Genomic DNA, 25,752 nt, shown 5'->3' on the forward strand with positions numbered 1-25,752 from the left:
GTAAGTGAATAGGGAAGGAGAAATTGGGGGCATTTGAGTTGTCAGGAAAATTCATCATTGTTTGTCCTTTGAATCTATGCAGGTGGTTCCAACACGCAAGAATTAATGAGCACCAAGGAGGGACTTGAATGAAAGACAGCGAAGGTGGTCTGCCAGAGAGGTGGTAGGAGGTGATACAGACCATATGGCTGGGTGAATACAAAGGAGATGAACCTGGAGAGGGGCCCACAAGCTGGGGAGTAGAAATAATTCACTAAAGCAACATGAGCTAAACCAGGCTAAGAAAGGGCCTCAAAAGTGAGCACTGAAATGTTTGAATCTAATTAAAAAGCCAATGGGGGATTCCATAGCCAGAAACAGAATATGGGGCAAAAAAGAACACTCTAGCAACTTTGCATTAGCTAGTCCAAAGTCATTGCAAAGTGGCATACTGTGATGGCCAACGTTGAAAACCCTTCCCAGTGAGGCAATTAAAGATCTGTGAGGTTTCCATCTGTATGATCAGCCGAGTTTACTCACCACATTTTACTAATTAACAGCTTATAGAAAATTAAAGGAAAAACATCTAACTTTCTTAATCTACTCCAGCATTCTGGTCGTCTTATTGTCTACCTGTTGTGATATTTACTTAAGGACATAGCTACCTATCGAGAATTCTACCTTTTTTACAAATGGAGGCTACTGACAGGATATTAGATCCCTGTTTCCTTGATGATGAAATATGAGGATAGGAGAAGCGGGATCAACAACACATCTTTGAATTGTTCTGTGTCAAGGGTACTGGTCACTGATATGAAAAAATATACATACCTCATTTTGAATGATGAACTACTGCTCAATAATTAGGAGACCTCCATTCAACCAAAAGAATCAAGATTTCCTACTACATGAGTTCAACCTTTAGCAATGCTATGGAGGGACAGTATGGAGGAGTGGCTAAGAATGGGATCTAGATTACCTGAGTGTAAATCCAAATTCTAACCCTTCCTAGCTGCGCATGGGACCTTGAACAAGTCAGCTAAAAGGTTTGTGCCTTAGTTTCCTCACCTGTAAAATGGGAAGGCCAGTAGTATTGCTAGGATTGTTTTGTAGATTCAACATATGTAAAACATCTGTAGTAGTCAGTTCAGTATGTAACAATGTGCTGTGACCGTGAAGAAACTACTTAATTTCAACAGAACACACCGGAGGACAATGCCTGGCACCGATTAAGTTTTAATCAACACGGACCTTTTTAAGGTTTTAAGTACATTTAAGAATATATTATTCCAAATAATTCCAAGGAGTAGTTGAAATTATTTTGCTAAAATACAAGGACCCAAACCATTAATCCCTCCGTCCTCAGTTTCTCAAACTCAACTATTCCCATTTCAATTTTTCAATTTCAGGAGATAGCAGAAATGTAAAAATACATAGAACCTTCCAGAAGTTTAACTTTTATCTGAATAAAGATGAATAAAGGGTTCTCTTTTTGATAGTAAGAAGAATCACAGACACTAACTTTCCCTAACAAGTTAGGCTAAAATAATGGATTTTTTAAAATGTGGAAATATGGGAAGATGATGGTAATAGTCACAGCCCACTTTTTGAATACTTCTTTCTTGTTGTTTTGGGTTTTTGCCCCCACCCCCCAAGTTCTTATTTACATTGCAGTTAATTAACATACAGCGTCATATTAGTTTTAGGCGTGGGATTTAGTGATTCATCACTTACATTCAAAGCCCAGCGCTCACCTCAAGTGCCCTCCATTATACATGTCTGAACCTCCACAGAGAAAAAGAAAGTTGGTGAAAGAACCAAAACACGTGGTCCATACTTAAAACAAGGTAACAAGGTATCCTTATAAACTTCGAGATTACAAACGGCTGGGGAGAAGCCATTGCCAGCGAAGGCCCTGCCTTCTACCACTGTCTGCATTGGGAGAGTGTAGGGAAGCAGTGGACGGCTGGTGTACCCAATGGCAAGAATGCCACCAAGAGCCAACAGGCGGTCCCTGAAAAGCAGAGGGTGACAGCAGGAGAACAGCCTTACGAGTTTTTCCCATTCCCTTGGCAAATTAGTGCGAGAGCCCCCCAGTAAAAACTGAAATACCTAGAAGGTTGTAGCTCCTGTTAACTCTTAACGCTAACCACCCAGGACACCCCTTCAAGACAGGACCCAGTCTGAGGATGACTTTTTGAGTAGAACACACACTGAGCTGAGTAGGGCTAACAGGAAGAGGTCTGGATAAAAATAAGGACACTGATCAAAACCAGGAAGTCTGAGAAAGCAAGCTACCACATTTTCAGCAGTGCACAAAACCAACAAAGAGCCCACTGAAATGAGAATAGCTAACTGAACTTATTTTTCTCTCCAAAATTCAGAGAAAGTGCATTTCATATAAAAATAGCAAAGAAAAAGGTAAAATCTCATAAGAAGTTATTTTAGGGAAAAAAAGAACAAAGAACAGAATAACATTCCTGTAGGCAATGAAAGTGTACCACAAAAACCTCCCACAAAAAAAAGAGTAGCATACTGTCTCAAATAAGCTTAAAGGCATTAGTAAAGTGACACACGATATTAAGAATGGCATGAGTCAGAACTACAATAATTCAGAAATGAGATGATAACAAAGAACTAGAAATAAAAGAAAATCATTTTCCAATCAAGGCAAACTAAAAGAAACACAAGAATAAATTCAACCAATAAAGCTTTAAGAAAAGTAGAAGATACAAATAAAAAAAAAAAAACCTTAAGAAATAAGGAAAGGGGTAAAAAGAAAGTGAGAAAAATGGCCAATGTTAAAGACAGGTGAAGATCAAACATGTAAAATGAGTTCCTGAAGAAGAAAACCAAAGCAAGAGAATAGAACAAATATAAACACTTAATTCAAGAACACTGTTCTGGGGATGCCTGGGTGGGTGGCTCAGTCAGTTAAGTATCTGGATTGTGGTTTTGGCTCAGGTCATGATCTCACAGTTCATGAGTTCAAGTCCACAGAACATGAGTTCAAGTTCACTGGACTCCATGTTGGTAGTGCAGAGCCTGCCTGCGATTCCATCTCTCTCTCTCTGCCCCTCCTGACTTGTGCTCGCTCTCTCTCTTTCAAAATAAATAAACTTAAAAAAATAATATGTTAAAAAAAGAATACTGTTCTGAAATTTAAAAAATGAACCACACATTTAAATGTATCATGTATCTGAGAACATTAATGTCTCAAAGTGATCTACACCAAGGTGTAATTTCATAAAGGTACAGGACATTAAAGAAAAATATTGACAGTATTAGACAATATTAGACAATAAGAAGAATATCATCATTAGACTTTAACAGCAATGCTTTATGCCAGGAGAAAATGGAAAAATTAAAATATCAAGGAAAGAACATGTCACACAATGAGCTTGTATGAAGCACAACTAATTTTTAAGGATAAAAGACCCAGACAAGCTATTACATGAAACAACTCTAAAAAATACTGTTTTCAGGAGATTTTTCCTAAGGGATCTAGCAGAAAATATGGTTCAGACAATTAACATCACTAGAGAGACTTCAACGTAATGATTCATGCTGAGCATTAATTACTTTCGCAACTAAGTCAAAAATGAATATTAAAGGATGATATTAAGAGTATGCGGTGGCTGTATGATCTTAATACCATTGTATCATATCAATAAAAATGCAAGGAAATATGTTTTAATTCTTTTCAGTAATCCTAACTGTGTGGGAGTAAAATAAAAGATTAACTAACCATCGAGGTGCTTGGGTGGCTCAGTGGGTTAAGCATCTGACTTCTGCTCAGGTCATGATCTCACAGTTTGTGGGTTCAAGCCCCGCGTTGGGCTCTGTGCTGACCACTCAGAGCCTGGAACCTGCTTTGGATTCTGTGTCTCCCTCTCTCTCTGCCCCTCCCCAGCTTGTGTACTGTGTCTCTCTCAAAAATAAATACAAATTAAGAAAAAAATTTTTAAGATTTTTGGAAATGGATGATTTTTTACAGTGATAAGCAATCAATTCATTATCTTGATAACCACATAAATAAAAGGACAGACAAACATTCTGTTTTCCTATATGGCACTGTTTCACTGAATAATCAAATAGTAGAGGGGATGACATGGCTCTTTATAAAATGATAGAATTGGAAAAACTCCAGTGCTAGAATTAGAACGGCACTATCTTATAACCCTAATTACTAAATCTAGGTATTGGATACCAACAAAACAGTGAAATACAGACATCATTTGCCCCTGAAAAAAAGAATACATGAAAACCAATAGACTCGCCAAAGAGATCACGAATCTTGGAGTTTCATCAAGCCCCTTACAGTAGTGAGCCCTCAGCAAAATCCAGCCTGTGTGCAAGTCTGTAGTTCAAATGGCCTGTGCATTTCACAAATGAATTCTAAGTAAAAGAAAGGGATAGACGGAGAATGTGTACTTAAAAGAAACATAAAAGACATACTATATATTTTTAAATGGGGCAAGATTAAACTATAGTATCTACAGTGTGCTAGATAAAACAGAGTGATTGATAAGATTTTATAGATATGCAAAAAATACTATAGAAGTCAAGACAGTAGTTATTTTTAGAGGCCTGGAGAGATGCAACGAGGATGGAGACATCTGGAAGGAATGCCATTTTCTGGCCTGTGTGATGGGTATGAGGGTGTTACCATGATAATAATGTGCTAAGCTATACATTGTGTTTTATTTTACAACAAAAATAAAGTACCTTTAAAAACTCATCATACACACACATTCCCTACTGTTAAGAAAGACAGTTAGGAATCTATAAAATCCATTAAACAAAATGAACTCCCTGAACCTAGCTGGTGAACAGGTGCCCAAACTACCTGATTTTCAAAAGGTTTTTGCCAAACCCTGAGGATTTTGAGCCACTCTTTGAAGGCTGTGTGAGGCATGGGAGACAGAAGATAAAGGCTGGAACCCACCCAAATAGATGCCCTCCCATGTAAATTTGTGCCCCTGAAGAGCTAAATCAGGATAGAATGAATAATAAATAAAGCCTATAAAGGATTTAACAAGAAAACTTGATGCTCTGTGGGCTTAAAAACAAAAACAAAAAAAACTCTTAAGTGAATGTATTGCCATCAACTGAATACTATGTACTCCGAATTAATGTCTCTGTGTTCCCCACGTATCTTAAAGAAGAAACAAACAAGCGTGCACGCACACACGCATGCACACACACACACACCAAAGGAGAATTTAATTTAAATCAACCAAGTTTGGTAGTTTTCTTTGGTGACTGGTAAGCCTCTCTGCAGGACTTAAAGAATTCTCATGCAAAAAGGTCCAAGGAAATGAGTGGCTTAAAGAATAATCGAAAACACATAAATATAAATTAGTAAAAAATAAGAAAATGACTTTGAAGAAATTATCCAGGATGCACTCCACAAAAACGAGAGGAAGTAACATATAGAAGAGAGTGGGACACATACTGGATGGCATGGAAAGGTCTACAATACATCCAAACAGATTCCAGAAGGAGATATAAAGAGAAAAAAAAGCATTCAGGTAACGTCTATACTTAAATTTTCTATGTTAGAAAAAAGTAGAATAAATAATAAAAAATGAGTCAAATGATTAGAATAAAGGAAATTCTAAAGATAAGCAACAATTGAAACAGAAAACAAATACATAATACAGAGGACCAATGAACTTAAAAAAGTTTCTTGAAAAAAAAAAAAGAGAGAGTTCCAAGGCTTTGTGGGGCATGGGGGGAGAGACACAAAAGAGAGAAGGTGGCACAAAAAATATTAAAAATATAAAAAATTAAAAATATTGAAAAAGGGACAGAGGGAAACTCAGATCTCACAGAAAGTACACAGAAAACAAGATATAAAAATTCATGCCCCAAAATGAAAAACATTAATAGATGAATTCCTAACACACACACACACACACACACACACACACACCCAGCTACCAATACTGATTCAAGGAGAAATAGAGAATCTCACTAGCCCTATAAACAAATAATAATAATCTGTGATTAAAATGTTTCCCACCAGGGAAATGCCAACCCCAGAGAGTTTTACTGATGGGATCTTCTAAGATATTCCAGAGATTGGTAAATCAAATGTTATACTAAGTCTTCCGGAGATTAGAAAACAAGGCAACACTTTATAATTCTCTTTATCACTAGGACTATCACACATGCTCTGTACAGCAGGAAGGAAAATGAGAGACCAATCATACAGACAGACATGGATGCAAAAATGCTGAACAGAATATGAGCAAACTGAACCTCAGAATATGTAAAGAAGATAAATATAACTAACCTGAGTTCATCTCATGCAAAACATTGGCTTCTTCTAGGACATGAAGTCCACCATAACACCAAAGAAGAAAAATGATTATCACAAAAGATGAGGAAAAAAGGATTCAGTAAGATTCTAATACCTGTTGAATTAAACACATTTGGATGAAAGGGAAAATCCTTAAGAGGCTGTCAGCAAACAACCAACACCACCGGTGCTGTTCCTGGCAGGGAAGTTCACACTGGTGACTTGTGGATGGTATCCACTCTGAGATCAGGACAAACCAACAATGCCATCTCTACTTTTGTTCAGTAGTGTAGCGAAGGTTCTAATCAGCACAGAAAGGACCAGCTAAGCTTCCGACTTCGGCTCAGGTCGTGATCTCGCGGTCCGTGAGTTCGAGCCCTGCGTCAGGCTCTGTGCTGACTGCTCAGAGCCGGAGGCTGCTTCTGTTTTTGTGTCTCCCTCTCTCTCTGCCCCTCCCCCATTCATGCTCTGTCTCTCTCTGTCTTTCAAAAATGAATAAATGTTAAAAAATTTTTTTTAAAAACACAAAGCATAATCACTGAAAGGATGAAACAAAATTCTCATGACTGCAGATGCCCCTGCAGAATTCCTTCCTCACAAAAGACCCTTCAAGTAAAGTTTGTGAATTTAAAACCTTAGCAGGAATCTTGATTCAAGATCGATCAATCTATCTACCTACCTACCTACCTATTTATTTTTAGAAAGAGAGAAGAGAGAGAGAGCACACTCAAGCTGGGGAGAGAGGCAGGGGAGGGGGAAGGGGGGAGAGAGAGAGAGAGAGAGAGAGAGAGAGAGGAAGAAGAAGAGAGAGAGGAAGAAGGAGAGAGAGAGGAAGAAGGAGAGAGAGGGAGAGGAAGAAGGAGAGAGAGAGGAAGAAGGAGAGAGAGAGAGAGAGGAAGAAGGAGAGAGAGAGGAAGAAGGAGAGAGAGAGAGAGAGGAAGAAGGAGAGAGAGAGAATCTTAAGCAGGCTCCACACTCAGTGTGGGCTCGATCCCATGACCCTGGGATCACGACCTGAGCTGAAATCAAGAGCCAGCTGCTCAACCGACTTAGCCACCCAGGTGTCGCTTGATTCAATATCTTGAAGCAAGAATCTTGAAACAAGACTCTAAGCCAACTTCATTTTACTATGCCAACAATGATCACTAGAAAATACAATTTTTAAAACATAAAATATAATCTTTTTTTTTTTTAATTTTTTTTTCAACATTTATTTATTTTTGGGACAGAGAGAGACAGAGCATGAACGGGGGAGGGGCAGAGAGAGAGGGAGACACAGAATCGGAAACAGGCTCCAGGCTCCGAGCCGTCAGCCCAGAGCCTGACGCGGGGCTCGAACTCCCGGACCGCGAGATCGTGACCTGGCTGAAGTCGGACGCTTAACCGACTGCGCCACCCAGGCGCCCCAAAATATAATCTTTTTAAATGTAAAGTACCTAGGAATACATTGAACAACAGACAGGCCAAACTCTTCATGAAGAAAATTATGAAATTCTACTGAGAGTCCTTTCAAAAGGACAATTAGTCTTAAAAAAAAAAAATCCCAATTAAATGTAAAGAGATATGGTTTGAAATGGAAAGGATTGTTGTCATAATACCAATTCCTTTTATATACTGATTTATGGATTCATTTAATTTCCATGAAAATTGCAACACAAAACTTGATAAGGTGATTCTAAAACTTATAGGAAGGAGCAAAGGTCCAAGTGCAATTTAGACATTGAAGAAGAACAAATTTTAGAGTATGTGTTCTCCCAGATAGCAAGATTTATACCAAAATTAGAGCAATTAGAACAACATGCATTGTACAGGAATAGATATATGGATCAATAAAACAGAACAGAGAATTTAGAAATCTACACATATGGGCACTTTGCAAGTCAGTGACGGAAATAAATGATAATGACTGGCTATATATACTAAAAAAATCAAAATGAAACTGGACATTTACCTCCCATCAAACCACAAAATCATTTCTAAGATAATAGAGACAAATGAAGGTTAACACTATAAAAATGGCAGAAGAGATAATGGAAGAAGGATTGTGCTATGAAAGGAGTTCTTAAAAAACATACCAAAGGTATAAACCAGAGAGAAAATATTAATGATTGATTACATTAAATTAAAGAATATATAAGTCCTCAAAAGAGTTTAGAAAGATAAATCACAAACTGGAATAAATTTGCGACATACAGAGTCGATAAAAAACCTTTACCTAGAAGTCACAAAGATGTTTATTAACCATTAAGAAAAAGCCCAGTGGGGGGGGGGGGAAATGGACAAAAGAAATAAAGTGACATTTCATAGAAAAGTAAATACAAACAGCTTATAAATATATGAAAATGCTTAATATGATGTGTAATAATTTAACATAAATTCAAACCCCAAGAACCCTTTGATACTCCAACCAAATTGGCAAAATATTTTTCATTAGTTACTATCAAGTGTTGGCAAGGATGTGAATGAATGAGAACTCTTCTTGACTGTAGCTGGGAGAGTAAATTAGAATAATTACTTTGGAAAACAACTTGTCATTATGTGATACCTTAAGTAGGCATATAACCTACCACCTAACTATACTATCCCCAGATTTAAACCCTAGAAAAATTCTTGCACATGGACGCAAGAGGCGTTATGAAAAAGAATGTTCGTAATGAGACTGCTTGCAATAGCAAAAAACAAAAACAAAACTAAAACCCCCAGAGTCTACGTAAACATTCATCAGAATTTGGATATACAAATTGTTATATATTCATACAACAGCATGCTATACAACATGAAAAATTAGTAAAGTGAAAATGGCACTCAATAAGGATGCATCGCAAAAACATTCTGAACAAAAGAAGCAAATCACAGAAGAGTTTACAACAGGATTCAATTTATAACACTTCCAAATAAGCATATCTATCTACATAGACACACATATATCTGGAATACATATATACACACACACACTCATATGGGGAATATGTGTACATGTAGTAAAATGATCAGAAGAAACAAGGAAAGTCTTCACAAAAAAGCAGAATAAAGTTATCTGCAGGAAAGGGAAGAGAATGCAAACAGAAAGACAAACAGGAAGGTTCTAAATTGCTACAAATATTTTATTTCTTTTTTTCTTCATTTTTTTTAACGTTTATTTATTTTTGAGACAGAGAGACAGAGCATGAACGGGGGAGGGTCAGAGAGAGAGAGGGAGACACAGAATCTGAAACAGGTTCCAGGCTCTGAGCTGTCAGCACAGAGCCCGACGCGGGGCTCGAACTCACGGACCGCGAGATCGTGACCTGAGCCGAAGTCGGCCGCTTAACCGACTGAGCCACCCAGGCGCCCCGCAAATATTTTATTTCTCAGGCTGGGGGCTGGGCAGGCAGTAGCTCCTTTTGGTTATCATTTAAACTGAGCTGATGAATTTTGTTCATTTTTATGAATATTATCTATGCCAGTAAAACTGTACATACACATATGTTTATATTAGGGAAAAAAATGAATCTATGATATTTGAGCCAAGAGACAGCTATTGATATATGAAAGAGCATTAGGCCACCCCACAATGTGTCTTTTTGCACAACCTGCTGCAAAGAAATACTGCCTCCGAGCCTGATAGAGGATGCATCCTTGGGCACTTACACCAGTTATTGTGGTTCTCAAAATTCTATTTCCAAATATCCGCCACTCCCTCATCCTTGTCCACTGTGTTACTGCCGCAACAAAAAAAGCTACCATATTCTGTAAGAACCATTACTGCCAACAGGTCTAGGAGGTAAGACAGTAAGGAGATGCCTGCTTCAGACATTCCAGGGGAACCTAACAGATTGCTGGCACTTCCTCGCTAAAGAATCAGTTACACTCGCGGTCTGTGGATTCGAGCCCTGCATTGGGCTCCTAGCTGGCAGCGTGGAGCCTGCGTGGGGTTCTCTCTCTCTCTCTGCCCTTCCCCCACTCATGCTGTCTCTCTCTCTCTCTCTCTCAAAATAAATAAACTTAAAACTTTTAAATAAAAAAGTGTCAGTTACTGTCCTGTATTTTTGTTGTTGTTGTTGTTTATTTATTTTTGAGAGAGAGACACAGACAGACAGAGACACAGAATCCGAAGCAGGCTCCAGGCTCCGAGCTGTCAGCCCAGAGCCCGACTCGGGCTTGAACCCACGGACTGTGAGATCATGACCTGAGCTGAAGTCGGACACTCAATCGACTGAGCCACCCAAGCGCCCCCTCTGTTCTGTATTTTTACGTGAACAGACATCAGTTGCAAGATGAGTCTGCCAGTGCATGGGTGTAGGCAGTGTCAGGAGAGAGGCATCCTAAGAGGCCCATAAAATAAGCAGGCTAAGAGGACAGAACAGAATCTGAGAGCTCAGGCAAAGCCGCCTGGGCACAGCAGTTGGCTCCCGGAGCAATTTAAACGATGAGGTGAGAGGCACTAAATGCAAAGGGAACTCCGAGGACAGGGCGATCAATCCCTGCCAAGCTTATCTCCCGACAAGGGGGAGGACTCCAGCTTGCAGCTGTAACATTAAAATGTAATGTTTCCACTGGGATTTAGCGTGGCAGGTTTCCCTGAAGCTTCGGTTTCACTCAGTTAACTAATTATGAGAGAATGTGACATTGGTATTTACTTTTCCTACAGGGACAAATCATTCCCAGCAGGAGAGACAGGTTGTTATTTTTGTTCTGTTTTGTTTTGTCATTAAAAAGAGATTATTTACACAGTAGTAAATAAACTCTTGTTAAAGGGAGTTTTTCCTTTCCTTCTATAATTCTATCAATTCACCTTAACGCTGACAATCATTTCTTTTGTTTTCCAGAGACGGGGGACATAAATAAGCAAGAGCTGGGTGTTAGAACTGGGTTTGAAAATTAACTCTACCACTCACTAGCTGTGTGATCTTAAGCAAGTTAGTTAGGCACTGGGAGTCTGTTTCCTCCACTAAAAAATTGAGAATAACACATCTACTGTGGGATGAAATGAACTCTCATATAGTTGAAGCACTTTAGTACGGTGCCTCTGTACAAAAAGTGCTCAATAAATTTTAGCCTTCATTCTTAATGACTCTGATTCCATATTATATAAACATGTTACATTTCATTTATGCCGTATATGGTCTGTTTTCTATGCGACCCCACATCTAATCATGAACTGTATCTTTACTTTGCCACCACAAGCTACATTGTGTGTAAACCATTTCACTCTTCCTCATCCCGATATAAAAAGGTTTCCAATGTAAATTCAGTATCTAATGATAATGTTGAAGGAAACAGATTTCTGCCCCTCTTCCACCCCCAGGACATCTTTTAACTTCTCTATTTTTTAAGTTTATTTATTTTTGAGAGACAGAGAATTTATTTTTGAGAGAGAGAGAGAGAATTTATTTTTGAGAGAGAGAGAGAGAGTGAGAGAGAGAGAGAGAGAGAGAGAGAGAGATTGAATGGGAGGGACAGAGAGAGAGAGGGAGAGAGAGAGAATCCCTGATGCAGGGCTCCACTCACAAACTGCGAGATCATGACCCGAGCTGAAACTAAGAGTTGGATGCTTAACGGACTGAGCCACCCAAGCACCTCTCTTTTTACCTTATCAAAGTATGCAGTGCTGAGTAAATATCACTAATCAACTCACACCTCCGCACTGACTGCCTGGACAATAATAGCATTGTGTTTGGGGTACTTTTAACAAACTGGAAAGTGATTTCGCAGATGATCTCCCACTTGAACTCATAATTCCATGACATAGGCAGGGTAGACCTGAATAGCTCCACCTCACAGATAAGGAAGTAAAAGCTAATAGAGGATAAATGAAGAGCCATGATATTCAAGCTTATTTTCTTTTTTTTTTTTTTAATTTTTTTTTTTCAACGTTTATTTATTTTTGGGACAGAGAGAGACAGAGCATGAACGGGGGAGGGGCAGAGAGAGAAGGAGACACAGAATCGGAAACAGGCTCCAGGCTCTGAGCCATCAGCCCAGAGCCTGACGCGGGGCTCGAACTCACAGACCGCGAGATCGTGACCTGGCTGAAGTCGGACGCTTAACCGACTGCGCCACCCAGGCGCCCCTCAAGCTTATTTTCTATGAAAGGTAAGCTGTGGCAATTGAGAACGCCAGGGACATTAGACTTCGGAAAATTAGATTTTCTCAAGAACAAAGTCTGTTTTGAAGATATCCAGAGTAACCGATTACTAAAGAGAAAAGAAAGGTCATTGGTAGTAAGCTAACAAAACAGTCAAGAGGCATGGGGTTTTATATGCCAATTTCACTCTCCATTTGCTCAATAAGCCTCAATTTTTCTATCACTAAGTTTGAGAAAGTAAAAATGTCACTTCTTACCATTTTTAAAAGCACACACATTGCAATGTCATCATCGTGTCCAAATGTAAACTGGATGACAGAATATTCAGGAGGTTTAATGTGAACCACAGAAAAAATGAACACTTAAAAATGCATAAACATGAGAAAACATATTTTAAGTGCTAACAGAAAATCCTGGTGATAAAGAAAAGGACAAGAATATGTTTCCAAGGTTACATGAGCTAGAAGATGATGGAAAATTAATAAGATTACAAAAATCAGCCCTGTAATTTCAAATTACATATTCGCAGAGATTTTTGGAAGTTACAGAGTCAAACTAAGAGGCATGGTTTTATAGTAAGTTTTTTGAAGCCATGAGAATAAAAACCCCTCAAATTTGGTTAATATTTCTTTAACTAGTTCTACTAGTACTAGTTAAGTACTTAATACTAGTTAAGAACCAGTTACATGGGGTCTTAAAATGATCAATTCTGAAGTACTATTTATACTGAGCAAGTCTTTCTGGTGGTAATCATTTTTCAAGGACTTCCAAGGTCACCACCAATGCTCACTGATGGCTCATAACTCCTTAAGAATTCCTAGCAAACTACAGAATTGCAATTCAGAAGTCTCTCCACATACCCCTTTTTTTGGAATAGGGGATAAGATAAGTTCTAATAGACTGGAAGGTCAAAACAAGCAAGAGCCATTTAGAGGGACCCTAGTTCAAAATAAAAACCAGAACCCAAGCTTTGAGTCATTGGAACTTGGAGGCCCAAGGACCTGGAACCATGCAATAAAAAACCTGGTCGTACCAACACCGATGAGCAAAACAGCATACCATAATAGGTCATTATTTGGTGATTGGTTTCCTAATTCTTACTTAACAGGTCTAAACATTATTTGTGCTGTGATCTTCAGAGAATGTGATACATCTTCATTTCAGTACTATGAGAGATCTTATGATATGACAGAATAGGCCTGCCTAAAACTCCCTCTCTTTGTCCTAAGTCATTCATTTAATGAACATCTGTTGAATGTTGGCTATTTGTTGGGATCTATATCAAAGAACTCACAGTCTAGCAGGGGAGACAGGTAAATCAAGCATCAAATCTATGTGTCAGATTCTAGAAGAAATATATTTCTTGCAAATGAGAAGTCGGTCAGAAAGCTCTTGGGGAAAATGAGATGATTAACAAGGTCTCAAATGGTAAGTATAAACTGTGTAACTTGCAAAAAAGTGGAGTAGCTTCCTGTCACAAACAACAGCACCGATAAAAGCAGGGAAACATGAAAACATGGAGAGGTCTAGAAATTACATATGATACTACATGGCGAGAGGACACAGCATGGGTAGCAGAAAGGGGAACACAGGCCAAAAGAAGCAATAAGCAGTAGAGGTAGACAAAGATTTCATCATTTACTATTTCTATTCCATGTGAAGATACAATATTGGAAAGCTGAATACAATGATTTGTCTACTGGTAAGATTTCCTCCCATAAGCAATGGGAGTAGATTTTTGCTGTAGAACGGTCAAGTGTGGTGCTAAGTCTACAGTGAACTGGAGGATGGAAAACTAGGACATGGATACCAGTTAATAAGACAATTTTAAAAGTCCAAGTAAGACATAGAAAGGCCCCAAGCTATAGCCATGGGATGGAAAAGAGAATAGAGATAAAAGAATATAAAAACCAGAGATAATAGCATTTGGTGACCAAATGGAACGAGGGGATGAGGGGGGAAGTTTACAGAGCCTTCATGTGCTTTACTTAGCTGGCTGAGGGGGTAATGGTGCCCTTGGCCAACCTGGGGATGGCAGGAGGAGGAATGCCGGTAGTTCCAGGGTCCTGGTGTATTTCTCTTTTATAAGATTAGTCACATCTCACTTTATATTGAGAGAGGTATGTGTCATTCCTCCACCCCTTTGCCACAAGACTCATAAAGTTCCTTGAGGGGGACAATTCTGTCACATACCACATTGTCCCTGCATATAGCCCCCAACAGCATATCTGTATAACATGATTATATAACAGAACGGACCCATGGTAGACACTCAGTGAACATTTTTGTATGACTGAAGGAAAAAATGAACAACTCTCAAAGTTAAATGTGACAAAACTACACATTTTATCCTTTGAATGGAATAATTGTGTCATAAATGCAAATAACTCACCTTGGCTGGGTAATAATTCAGACCATTACCAATTAGGTTCATTTCAGACTGAGCAAATTCCAATATCCAATCCTGAAGGGACTTTTGGGAATATCTACTACAAACCCTCATTTTAAAAGATATAAATCTGTGATTCAGAGATGTTACACAGCTAGCCCCAAGTCACAAAAAGGATCCAGTGATGGGACAGAAATCAGGCAGATAAATTAAGCTTTGTAATATTCGTCCACCAAAATGGTTATATACAGATTTGAAGACACTATGAGATATTACACTTAGCTAGGATGCATTGAGTTTTTAAAGTGCTTGACATTTCACACACAAAAAATACATGAGGCCAATGTCTTAGAAACATTTTCTCAGATAATTCTTGCCTCTGACAATGAAATGCAAGAATGGCGCTCAACTTTTAATCCTGAATTAGTATAAGTAAAACAGATTCTTACCATGATCTTCTGAAGAGACTGGTGACCTAAAACGAGATAATAAGCATGATAAGTGTTTTGTAAATGACACTTTATAAATGCAATACCGATCAAGAATAAACTCCTAGAAATAATGCCCCCCCAATTCAGTTAAACAGAAAGTCAATACAGTAGACAGTATAATTAATTTGTTGGTCAAATAGTTTATTCTAATCAATAACTCTCAAAGCTTACCCAGATTGGTTGGGTGACTGGAGTTCATATAATTTCAGTCTACTGCATGGTGTTACAGGACTGCAACACACTTAGTGAAGTCTGCATTTATCACAGACAAACAGAAAAGTCAGAGAAATGTGGTAATGGATGGAATCCTGTGATGTCACCAAATGCCCAAGGCCAGGCTTCCAAAGAAAATGCCAGGGATGAAAATAAGCACCAGATGGAGTGTGAGTAAAAAGAAATCTACTTGGGACGGTAAAAAATGAGACATAAGTAAAATAAATGGTATGTACCCTTGTCATTATTGGTTTTTGTTTCCATTCTTTGTGGAATTGAATGTTTCAGTGAGCACGCCATAGGCCCTCTGCGTGCCAGACTCGTAGTTCTAAACCCGGAAGAACCAGTTTGAGGCAAGAGGGAAACCACTGGGGTCCCCTAAGAGCTTTTATAAAGCAATGACTTTTATGACTTTTCCACACCATTTGAGGAAGGCACCGATGAAGCATCTTATCGAGCCCTTCACAATAAACATCCTTCTTTCTTCCGCAGCTCACTACTCATTGAGTTGCTCTGAACGGTACAGACACAACCCTGAAGATGAATTCCCCTCGGGCTTAAAAGACAGTCTTGACTCCACCAGCTCGTCCTTTTCATAGGATAAAGTGAGACACACAATTCTGTTTTCACGGAATTTTGAAAGGAAATGCCAGGAAGCACCCTCTCTTCTAAATGACCAGCCTGCTGGAATCTGTAGCACAGAGGAGACCAAAGGCTAGCACGAGAGTTTGGTAATCTACCCAGTAATATAACTAGTATTTATAAGACATGATGACAAATGTTGGGACAAGAATGATTTGGCGGATGCACAGAGGTGGAAGGAAGGTTTTACCTACTTTGGGATGCTTGATAATGCTGTACTTTATCTACTGATTGTTAATACTCCTGTTCATTATGTGAGTGATCAGTAAAGTATAAAGACACAGCAGTCATGGTGAGAAAGCCTTCGATTTCTGTTAGGGGCAACATGGTAAATCATTTCAACCTTACCTGTCTTGTCAAGTAAACTTCTGCATGTGAAAACAATAGAGGGTCCCCAGATTTAGTAGGGGGAAAACCTGACATCGGGGTCATGGACACAGGGAGCACTGAAAGGGAACCTGCTACAGGCTACCCCCCCCCCCAGGCCAGTCCCCTGCAGAGTTCGCTGCCTGAGAAATGCCACTGGCCTCCCCAGGGGAAGACGATCTATGCTCTCCTTGGAAGTGCCCTATTTTATACCATCCACACACTAGTCTTCCCCACTGAGTTGTGAGCAAAAAGAAAAATAGGACCATGTCTTACTTAGTATAGAATAGGCCCCTGACTGAAATGTGTTGAATTGAATTAATGTCAGCCCCACCACACTGGTGTTTAGACTCAGACACATTATGGAGCTCCTCAAAAAACCATCATGTCCCCTGCAAACTGTCTGCCAGACGGGTTTGCCAGCTCCTAGGCCAGCCATGAGGGAAGGGCCTATGGAGGAGACAAGCTCCAAGCTCTGGAATGGGGATAATGTGAGCACTCGAAGAGCCAAAAGACATCCAATGCACCAGCAAAAGAGACCCACAATCTGCCCTAACGATTAGGAAAAACACAGCGGGGAGAGAGTGCTGAATAGAGCTGAATAGAGCTGAATGGAATTGGAAGTTGAGTCTACCGAGAAGCATGTATTTGAAATAAGATAATTTCTTAAGATTTCTAGGGCATCAAAAAGAGCCAGCAACAAGGTAACATCTTCAGCCCCGGTGTTTTGTGACGGGAATTAAGCAAAAACACATCTTGGATTGTTTGCAATTAATTTCTCACAGCGCTATAGGAACAAAGAAAAATCCATGCCAACAGACGACTAAATGCCTCAGGTGGAAGGCTTGCAAAGCAGAGCTTTCAATGCCTTTCTGTGAAGGCAAAGCACTAATATTAAATCTGAAAAATTCCAGATGGCTTCGTTTAAGTCCCAAGGGGATGCATTCTGCGGTACGTCCAGGCAGTGGGGAAGAACTATCAATTTCGGAGTGTTTTCTAAGGATTAGTCATGTTGAGTTTTCTGTGCTGAATGTCTCCCACATGCCTGGATTTGTGGAATTTTAAGACATATGGAGTATTTCAATCCTCACTCAGTATTTCACCTTTCACTCTTAACGAGTCACTAAATTATACTACTGAGACATGCACATCATCCATTATTGCTGGAAATGGGCATAAAAAGTTTTACAGAACTTAGCTCAGGAGAGAGGGAAATTCATGAAATCAGCAATATAAGTAGTTATTTTTAAAACAGAGAGGTTGAGCCCCAGGAACAGATAATCTTCCTCAACCTGACAACTGAGGAATGCGGGAAAGCTCACTGCGTTTCCCTCCCACTGCACCTGCAAGACTTGTGGCTCGGTTGCAGACTGTTCGTTTCTCCTCCAGATACACTTTATCCTGGAGATGGCATCTGCTCATATAATGCAAAGTAGGACTAGCATTCAAATAACTCCAGGATTTCGGGTCTTCCTCACCTCTTTCCTCAGTACTAGTCTTTTATTACAGTCCACAGAGTATCTGCACTTGATTTTGCTTAGTTTTATTTGTTTTGTGAGGTTCTTTTTACATTAAAAAAAATTTAATGCTTTATTTGTTTTTGAGAGAGAGAGAGAAGCAGAGTACTAGTGGGGGTAGGACAGAGAGAGAGGGAGACACAGATTTCAAAGCAGGCTCCAGGTTCTGAGCTGTCAGCACAGAGCCTGACGCAGGGCTCGAACTCGTGAACCGTGAGATCATGACCTGAGCCGGAGTCGGACGCTTAACAGACTGAGCCACCCAGGCACCCCCCTCTTTTTTTAAACATTTTATTAATATTTCATTCAAATTCAGCAAAGTAAAATAATAAAAACAAGAACTCAAGTCCTGGACTTTAAAATCTCCCTCCTATTTTCAATCTTTCTACTTATAATGACCCAAACCTAAATGGTAATTATTATTTGAGCCCCTATTAGGTACCAGGCCCTGTGCCTTGTGACAGGGATATAAAGATGAACAAGATACCAATTTCAGGGAATTCAACCTAGTGAAGGAGAAAAATATGTAAACACCTGACTACAGTGAAAACAGTATAATCATCAAGACATGTACGAAGTAAAGAGGGAGCATGGGAGAGAGACCCATTCTGTCCCAAAATAGTAAGGTCTTTCAACAAGCAAGGACCATGTAAGCCAGGCTTGGAAGGAGAAGCAGAAGCTTGTTAGGTAAGTAAGAAAGGAGAAGAAGCCTAGGGAGAAACACCAGGCATATGAGAAGGAATTCAGACAGGAAATTTCATAATATGCTATCAGACTGGCAAGTAACTCCGTGTTGCTAAAATGTAAAGGAGTAATTGGCTGGAACTAGAGACAGAAAAGGCAGGGGCTGTTACATACAGGGCCTGACGGCCCATTTCAAAGTGTTGGTAATTTAACCTTCTAAGCTAAATGAAGGTTCTGAAGCAGGAAGTCACACATTCCCATTTGTGCTTCTGACCAGGCAGGGTGCACAGTGTAGAACGAAAATGTAAGAATAAAGGCAGAAGACGTTAAAAACTATTATTGCAAACCTTCTGTTCTTCTTTTTGAAATTCATGAAAAATAACAGGGAGAAGGAGAAACAAAAGGAAACATTATCTTTGACTAAACTAGAAGATGCCTATAAACCAAAATCATCTATAAAGAAGAGCTACCAAGTACAGTAAAAATTGGACCAAGTTTCAGGGAGACAGGGAAAGAGTATTTTGATCTCAGATCACTTAAATGATATAAGTTATACAATGTACCACAAAAGCTGGCAGAAAGCCCTCCGCTCTGAGCCAGGTGTCTTGCTAGCTAAAAGTAGAATGGAACTCCATAGGGTATTGTTGCTAAAAAAAAAAAAAAAAAAAAAAAAAAGAAGAAGAAGAAGTTGAAAACAGACCCAGAGTCAAGTTTCCAGAAACACACTGACCCACTATCCCTAATTATCTGTTCCAAACTAGTGGTTCCAAAAAGAACTCCTCCAGTACAAATATGAGTAATAAGTAAAAAGGAACCAGCATGATATCCACAAGAAAATACTCCAAGAAGAAATTAGAATAAGGATCTGCTGACAAACAGAACTGAAGGTGGGAGTGCACTAAAAAGATAATGGTGGGGGCACGTGACAGCTGTTAACAGATTTCTATGAAATTCAGAAATGGAAAAAGGGAAGGAGGGAGCAGGGGAAGGAAGGAATAAAGGATGGAATAGGGCCTCCACAAACAGAAACATAAGAAACACAATAATTATGAAACAGTCCTAGTACCACAGCAGAAGAAAAGAGCAAAAGTTGGTCCAGAGTTTTTGAAAACTCTTGAGGAAAAGCTTGAGGGTTCTTTCCACTGTGTCACCACTGCACTGGGAGAGGAATATTAAAAGGAGGTTGAAAGGTGACTAATAACTAAAATATATATTAAGATATAATCTATTCATTTATTCACCCATTCAAGTATCTGCTTTGTGGAAGTGTCTTGCTGTTTTTCACTTTATTTTTCTGTAAATTTTTTCTGGCTTTTTAAGGTTTTTATTTTAATCCCAGTTAGTTAATATATAGTGTTATATTAGTTTCAGGCATACTATATAGTGATTCAACACTTCCATATAATACACCATGCTCATCATAACCAGTGCCCTCCTTAATACCAATCACCTATTTAACCCCCCCACCCACCTCCACGCTGGTAACCATCAATTTGTTCTCTATAGTTAGGAGTCTGTTTCTTGATTTGTCACTTTCCCTCTTTCTCTCTTTTATTTTCTCTTTGCTTATCTTGTGTCTTAACTTCCACATGAGTGAAATCATGTGATATTTGTCTTTCTCTGACTAGCTTATTTTGCTTAGCTTTATTCTCTCTAGCTCCGTCCATGTCATTGCAAATGGCAAGATTTCATCCTTTTTTATGATTGAACAATATTCCATTGTATATATACATTACATCTTTATCCACTGATGATGAATCGATGGACACTTGGGCTGCTTCCTAAGTTTGGCTATTATAAATAATGCTGCAGTAAACACAGAGGTGCATATATCCTTTTGAATGAGTGTTTTTGTATTCTTTGGGTAAATATCTGGTAGTGTGATTGCTGAACTGTAGGATAGTTCTATTTTTAACTTTTTGAGGAAACCTCTGTACTGTTTTCCACAGTGGCTGCACCAGTTTGCATTCCTAACAAAAATGCACGAGGGGTCCTTTTTCTCTATGTCCTCACCAACAATTGTTGTTTCTTGTGTTGTTGATTTTAGCCATTCTGACAGGTGTGAGGTGATATCTCATCATAGTTATGACTTGCATCATAACTGATGGTAAGTGATGATAAACATCTTTTCATATGTCTGTTGGCCCTTTGTAGGTCTTCACTGGAGAAGTGTCTGCTTTTTATTTTTTGGGTGTTGAGTTGTGTAAGTTCTTTATGTATTTTGTATAACTAACCCTTTATTGGAATGTCATTTGCAAATATCTTCTTCCATTCAGTAGTTTGCTTTTTAGTTTTGTTGAGTGATTCCTTCTCTGTGCAGAAGATTTTCATTTTGATGTAGTCCCAATAGTTTATTTTTGCTTTTGTTTCCCTTGCTCAGGAGAACCATCTAGAAAAATGTTGCTACAGACAATGTCAGAGAAGTAACTGCCTTTGCTCTTCTCTAGGATTTTTATGGTATCAGGTCTCACATTTAGGTCCTTAATTCATTTTGGACTTATTTTTGCATATGGTGTAAGAAAGTGGTCCAGTTTCTTTCTTTTGCATGTTACTGTCCAGTTTTGTAAACATCATTTGTTGAAGAGATTGCCTTTATCTCGCTGAATATTATTTCCTGCTTTCTTGAAGATTATTTGACAATATAGTTGTGGGTTTATTTCTAGATTTTCTATTGTTTCACTGATCTATGTGTCTATTTTTTGTTTCGCTACCATACTGTTTTGATTACTACAGCTTTGTAATATATTGAAGCATGGAATTGTGATGTCTCCAGCTTTCCCTTTCTTGGTCAAGACTGCTTTGGCCATTCAATGTCTTTTGTGGTTCCATACAAATTTTTGAATTCTTTGTTCTAACTCTGTGAAAAATGCTATTGGTATTTTGATAGGGATTGCATTAAATTTGTAGATTGCTTTGAATAGTATAGACATTTTAACAATATTTATTCTTCCAATCCATGACCATGGAATGTCTTTCCATTTCTTTGCATCATCTTCAGTTTCTTTCATCAGTGTTTTATGGTTTTCGGACTACAGGTCTTTGACCTCTTTGGTTAGGTTTATTCCTAGGTATCTTATTATTTTTGGTGCAACTGTAAATGGGATTGTTTTCATAATTTCTCTTTCTGATGCCTCATTATTGGTGCATAAAAATGCAATAGAATTCTGTACGTTGATTTTGTGTCCTGCAACTTTAATTTGCTTATTGGTTCTAGCAACTTTTTGGTGGAGTCTTTCAAATTTTTTATATATAGCATAATGTCATCTGCAAATAGTGAAAGTTTTACTTCTTCCTTGCCAATTTGGATGCCTTTTATTTCTTCTTGCTGTCTGATTGCTAGGACATCCAGTACTATGTTGAATAAAAGTGGTGAGAATGGATAAATTTGTTTTGTTCCTGACCTTAGGGGAAAAGCTCTTCATTTTTCCCTATGAAGGATGATGTAAGCTGTGGGTTTTTCATACACAGCCTTTGTAATGTTGAGGTATGTTGCCTCTAAACCTACTTTGTTGAGGTCTTCTATCATGAATGGATGTTGTACTTTGTCAAAGGTTTTTTTCTGCATCTACTGAAAAGATCACCTGGTTTTTATCCTTTCTCTGATTGATGTGATGTATCATGTTGGTTGATTTGTGAATACTGAACCATCCTGTCAACCTAGGAATAAATCCCACTTGATCATGGTAGATGATTTTTTTTAATATATTGTTGGTTTGTATTTGCTAGTATTTTGTTGAGGAGTGTTGCGTTTACATTCATCAGGGATACTGGCCTGTAGTTCTCCTTTTTAGTGTGTCTTTATTTAGTTTAGGTATCAGGGTAATGTTGGCCTCATAGAATAAATTCAGAAGTTTTCCTTCCTCTTCTATTTTTTGGAATAGTTTTAGAAGAATGGGTATTAACTCATCTTTAAGTGTTTGGCAGAATTAGCCTATGAAGCCATAGGGCTCTGGACTTGTGTTTGTTGGGAGCTTTTTGATTACTAATTCAATTTCTTTGCTGGCTACTGATCTGGTCAAATTTTCTATTTCTTCCTGCTTCCATTTTGGTAGCTGATATGTTTGTAGTAATTTATCCATTCCTTCTAACTTGTCCAACTTGTTGGCATGTAGTTTTTGATAATATTCTCTTGAAGTGGTTAGTATTTTTGTGGTGTTGGTTGTTTTTTCTCCTCTCTCATTTGTGATTTTATTTATTTGACTCCTTTGTTGTTTTTTTTTTTTTCTGGTTAAGTCTGCCTAGAGATATATCAATTTTACTGATTTTTTTTCAAGGAACCAGCTCCTGGTTTTATTAATCTGTTCTATTATTTTGTAGTTTCTATATCATTTAATTCTGCTCTAGTCTTTATCATGTCCTTCCTCCTGCCAGTATTAGGTTTTGTTTATTGTTGTTGTTCTAGCTCCTTTAGGTATAAGGTTGGGTTATTTTGAGATTTTTCTTGCTTCCTGTATTGCTATACGCTTCCCTCTGATGACTGCTTTTCTTGCATCAGAAAGGTTTCGGACCCTAATGTTTTTGTTTTCACTTGTTTCTATGTATTTTTTTAATTTCTCCTTTTATTTCCTGGTTGACCTATTCATTGTTTAGTGGCATGTTATCTGATCCATGTATTTGTGGTCTTTCCAGATTTTTTTTTCTTGCGGCTGACTTCTAGTTTCATAGTGTTGTGGTCAGAAAAGATGCATGGTATGACTTTGATCTTCTTGAATTTGTTGAGGCTTATTTTATGGGCTAATATGTGATCCATATTGAAGAATGTCCCATGTACACTTGAAAAGAATGTGCATTCTGTTTTAGGATGGAAAGTTCAGAATAGATCTGTTAAATCCATCTGGGACAGTATGTCCTTCAAAGCCACTGTTTCCTGGGGCACCTGGGTAGCTCAGTTGGTTAAGTGCCTAACTCATGAATTTGGCTTAGGTCATTATCTAATGGTTCATGAGCTCCAGCCCAACATCAGCCTCTGCACTGACAGTGAGGAGCCCGCTTGGGATTCTCTCTCTCTTTCTCCCTCTTTCTCTCTCTCTCCAAAAATGAATAAACAAATAAACTTTTTAAAAAGTCATTGTTTCCTTGTTTATTTTCTGCTGAAATAATCTGTCCATTGATGTAAGTGGGGTATTAAAGTCCCATACTATTACTGTATTATTATCAATTAGTTCATTTGTGTTTGTTATTAGCTGTTTTATGTATTTGGGTGCATCTCTGTTGGGTGCACAAATATTTACAATTGTTATATCTTCTTGTTGATTGTTCTCTCTTATTATTATACAGTGTCCTTTTGTCTCTTGTTGTAGTCATTGTGTTAAAGTCTATTTTGTCCAATGTAAGTATTGCTACTCCAGCTTTCTTGTGACCTCCATTAGCATGACAGATTTTCTCCATCCCCTCACTTTCAATCTGCAGGTGTCTTTAGGTTTAAAATGAGTGTCTTGTAAGCAGCATATAGATGGGTCTTGTTTTTTTTAATCCATTCTGACACCCTCATTAATGTCTTTTGATTGGAACATTTAGTTCATTTACATTCAAAGTAATTATTGACTGCTATGTATTTATTGTCATTTTACTATTTGTTTTGTGGTTGTTTCTGAAGATTTTCTCTTATCCTTTCTTGTCTTTCATGTTTTGCTGACTTTCTTTAGTGATATACTTAGAATTCTTTCTCTTTATTCTTTGCATATTTATTAGTATGTGGTTACCATTAGGTTTGTACATAATCTCCTCTGCATATGGCTGTTTATATTAAGTTGATGGTAGTGTAAGTTTGAACCCATTCTTTACTCTTCTCCTCCCCATGTTTCAGGTATATGTTGTTATATTTTACATCTTTTATTTTGTGAGTTCCTTGACTGATTTTTTACATAAATATTCATTTTTAGTCCTTCAGTTTCCTAACTTTATCCTGTCACTTTTGGTCTCTCCTTTCCACTCCAAGAATCCCCTTTAATATTTCTTGCAGGGCTGGTTCAGCAGTCATGCACTCCTTTCATTTTTGTTTATCTAGGAAACGCTTTATTTCTCCATCTATTCTGAATGATATAGCCTTGCTGGATGCAGTATTCTTGGTTGCAGATTTTCCCATCCAGCACTTTGACTATATCGTGCCACTCCCTTCTGACTTGGAAAGTTTCTGCCGAAAAATCCCCTGCTAGCCTTATGGGTTTTGCCTTGTAAGTTACTGTCTTCTTTTGTTTTGCTGCTTCAAAAATTTTTTCTTATCACTATATTTTGCCAATTACAACTTGTCTTGGTGTCTATCTGCTTTTGTTGATTCTGATGCAAGTTCTCTGTGCCTCCTGGATATCTGTTTCCTTCCCCAGATTAATGAAAGTTTTCAGCTTTTATTTCTTCAAATATATTTTATGCCCCCCCTTCTCTCTTGTTCTTCTGGGACTCCTATAATGTGAATGTCATTATGTTTGATGAGAGTCATTGAGTTCCCTAAGACTATTCTTGTTTTGCATAATTCTTTGCTCTCTCTTTGTTCATCTTGATTGCTTTCCATTAATTTGTCTTCTAGGTCATTAATTCATTCCTCTGCTTCTTCCAGTCTGCTGTTTATTCCATCAAGCATGTTTCTCATTTCATTTATTGAACCTTTATCTCTGCTATGTTACTCTTTATCTCTGTGTTAAGGGTCTCACTCATATCTTTCACTCTTTTCTCAAGTCCAGTGAGTATCCTTATGATCAATACTTTAAATACTCCATCAGGTATGTCACTTATATCTATTTCACCTAGATGCCTGGCTGTGGCTTTGTCCTGTTCTTTCATTTGGGATAAATTTATCTGTCTTCTTATTTGTCTAAGTCTCTGTGCTTGTTTCTCTGTATTAGGAAAGTCAACTATATATCCTGTTCTTGAGGGTAATGGCCTTATAGAGAAGAGGTCCTGTAGTGCCCTGCCATGTAGGGTTCCCTGTGTCGCAGGGCCTGGATCTTCTAGGAGTATCTCTAATGTGTGCTGTATGTGCTCTGCTGTTTTGTCTTGGTCCTTCATCCTTCAAGCCAGTCATCTGCAGAGGCTCTCTTTGTCTGTTGTGAGCAGTGTTTGGTCCCTGGCCTGAATGTGATGTGTTTTAACTAGGTTTGCTC

At 38.3% G+C, this 25,752-nt stretch overlaps 1 protein-coding gene across 4 annotated transcripts in view; it reads right to left on the reverse strand.

The window, feature by feature from the left end:
• Window positions 1–25,752, reverse strand: part of DGKI (diacylglycerol kinase iota) — a 450,160-nt gene that overhangs the window by 38,644 nt on the left and 385,764 nt on the right. For all 4 annotated transcript variants that reach the window (XM_047097249.1, XM_047097250.1, XM_047097248.1 and 1 more), the window contains one exon: window positions 15,192–15,217. In XM_047097249.1, coding sequence (XP_046953205.1) covers window positions 15,192–15,217 — 26 coding nt within the window. The remainder of the gene's footprint in view (window positions 1–15,191; window positions 15,218–25,752) is intronic.

Source organism: Lynx rufus, unplaced genomic scaffold (genome assembly GCF_022079265.1).
Source record: "Lynx rufus isolate CCGP_SWC_20201006 ecotype Redwood Valley unplaced genomic scaffold, mLynRuf1.p SCAF_4, whole genome shotgun sequence".
NCBI lineage: Eukaryota > Metazoa > Chordata > Mammalia > Carnivora > Felidae > Lynx > Lynx rufus.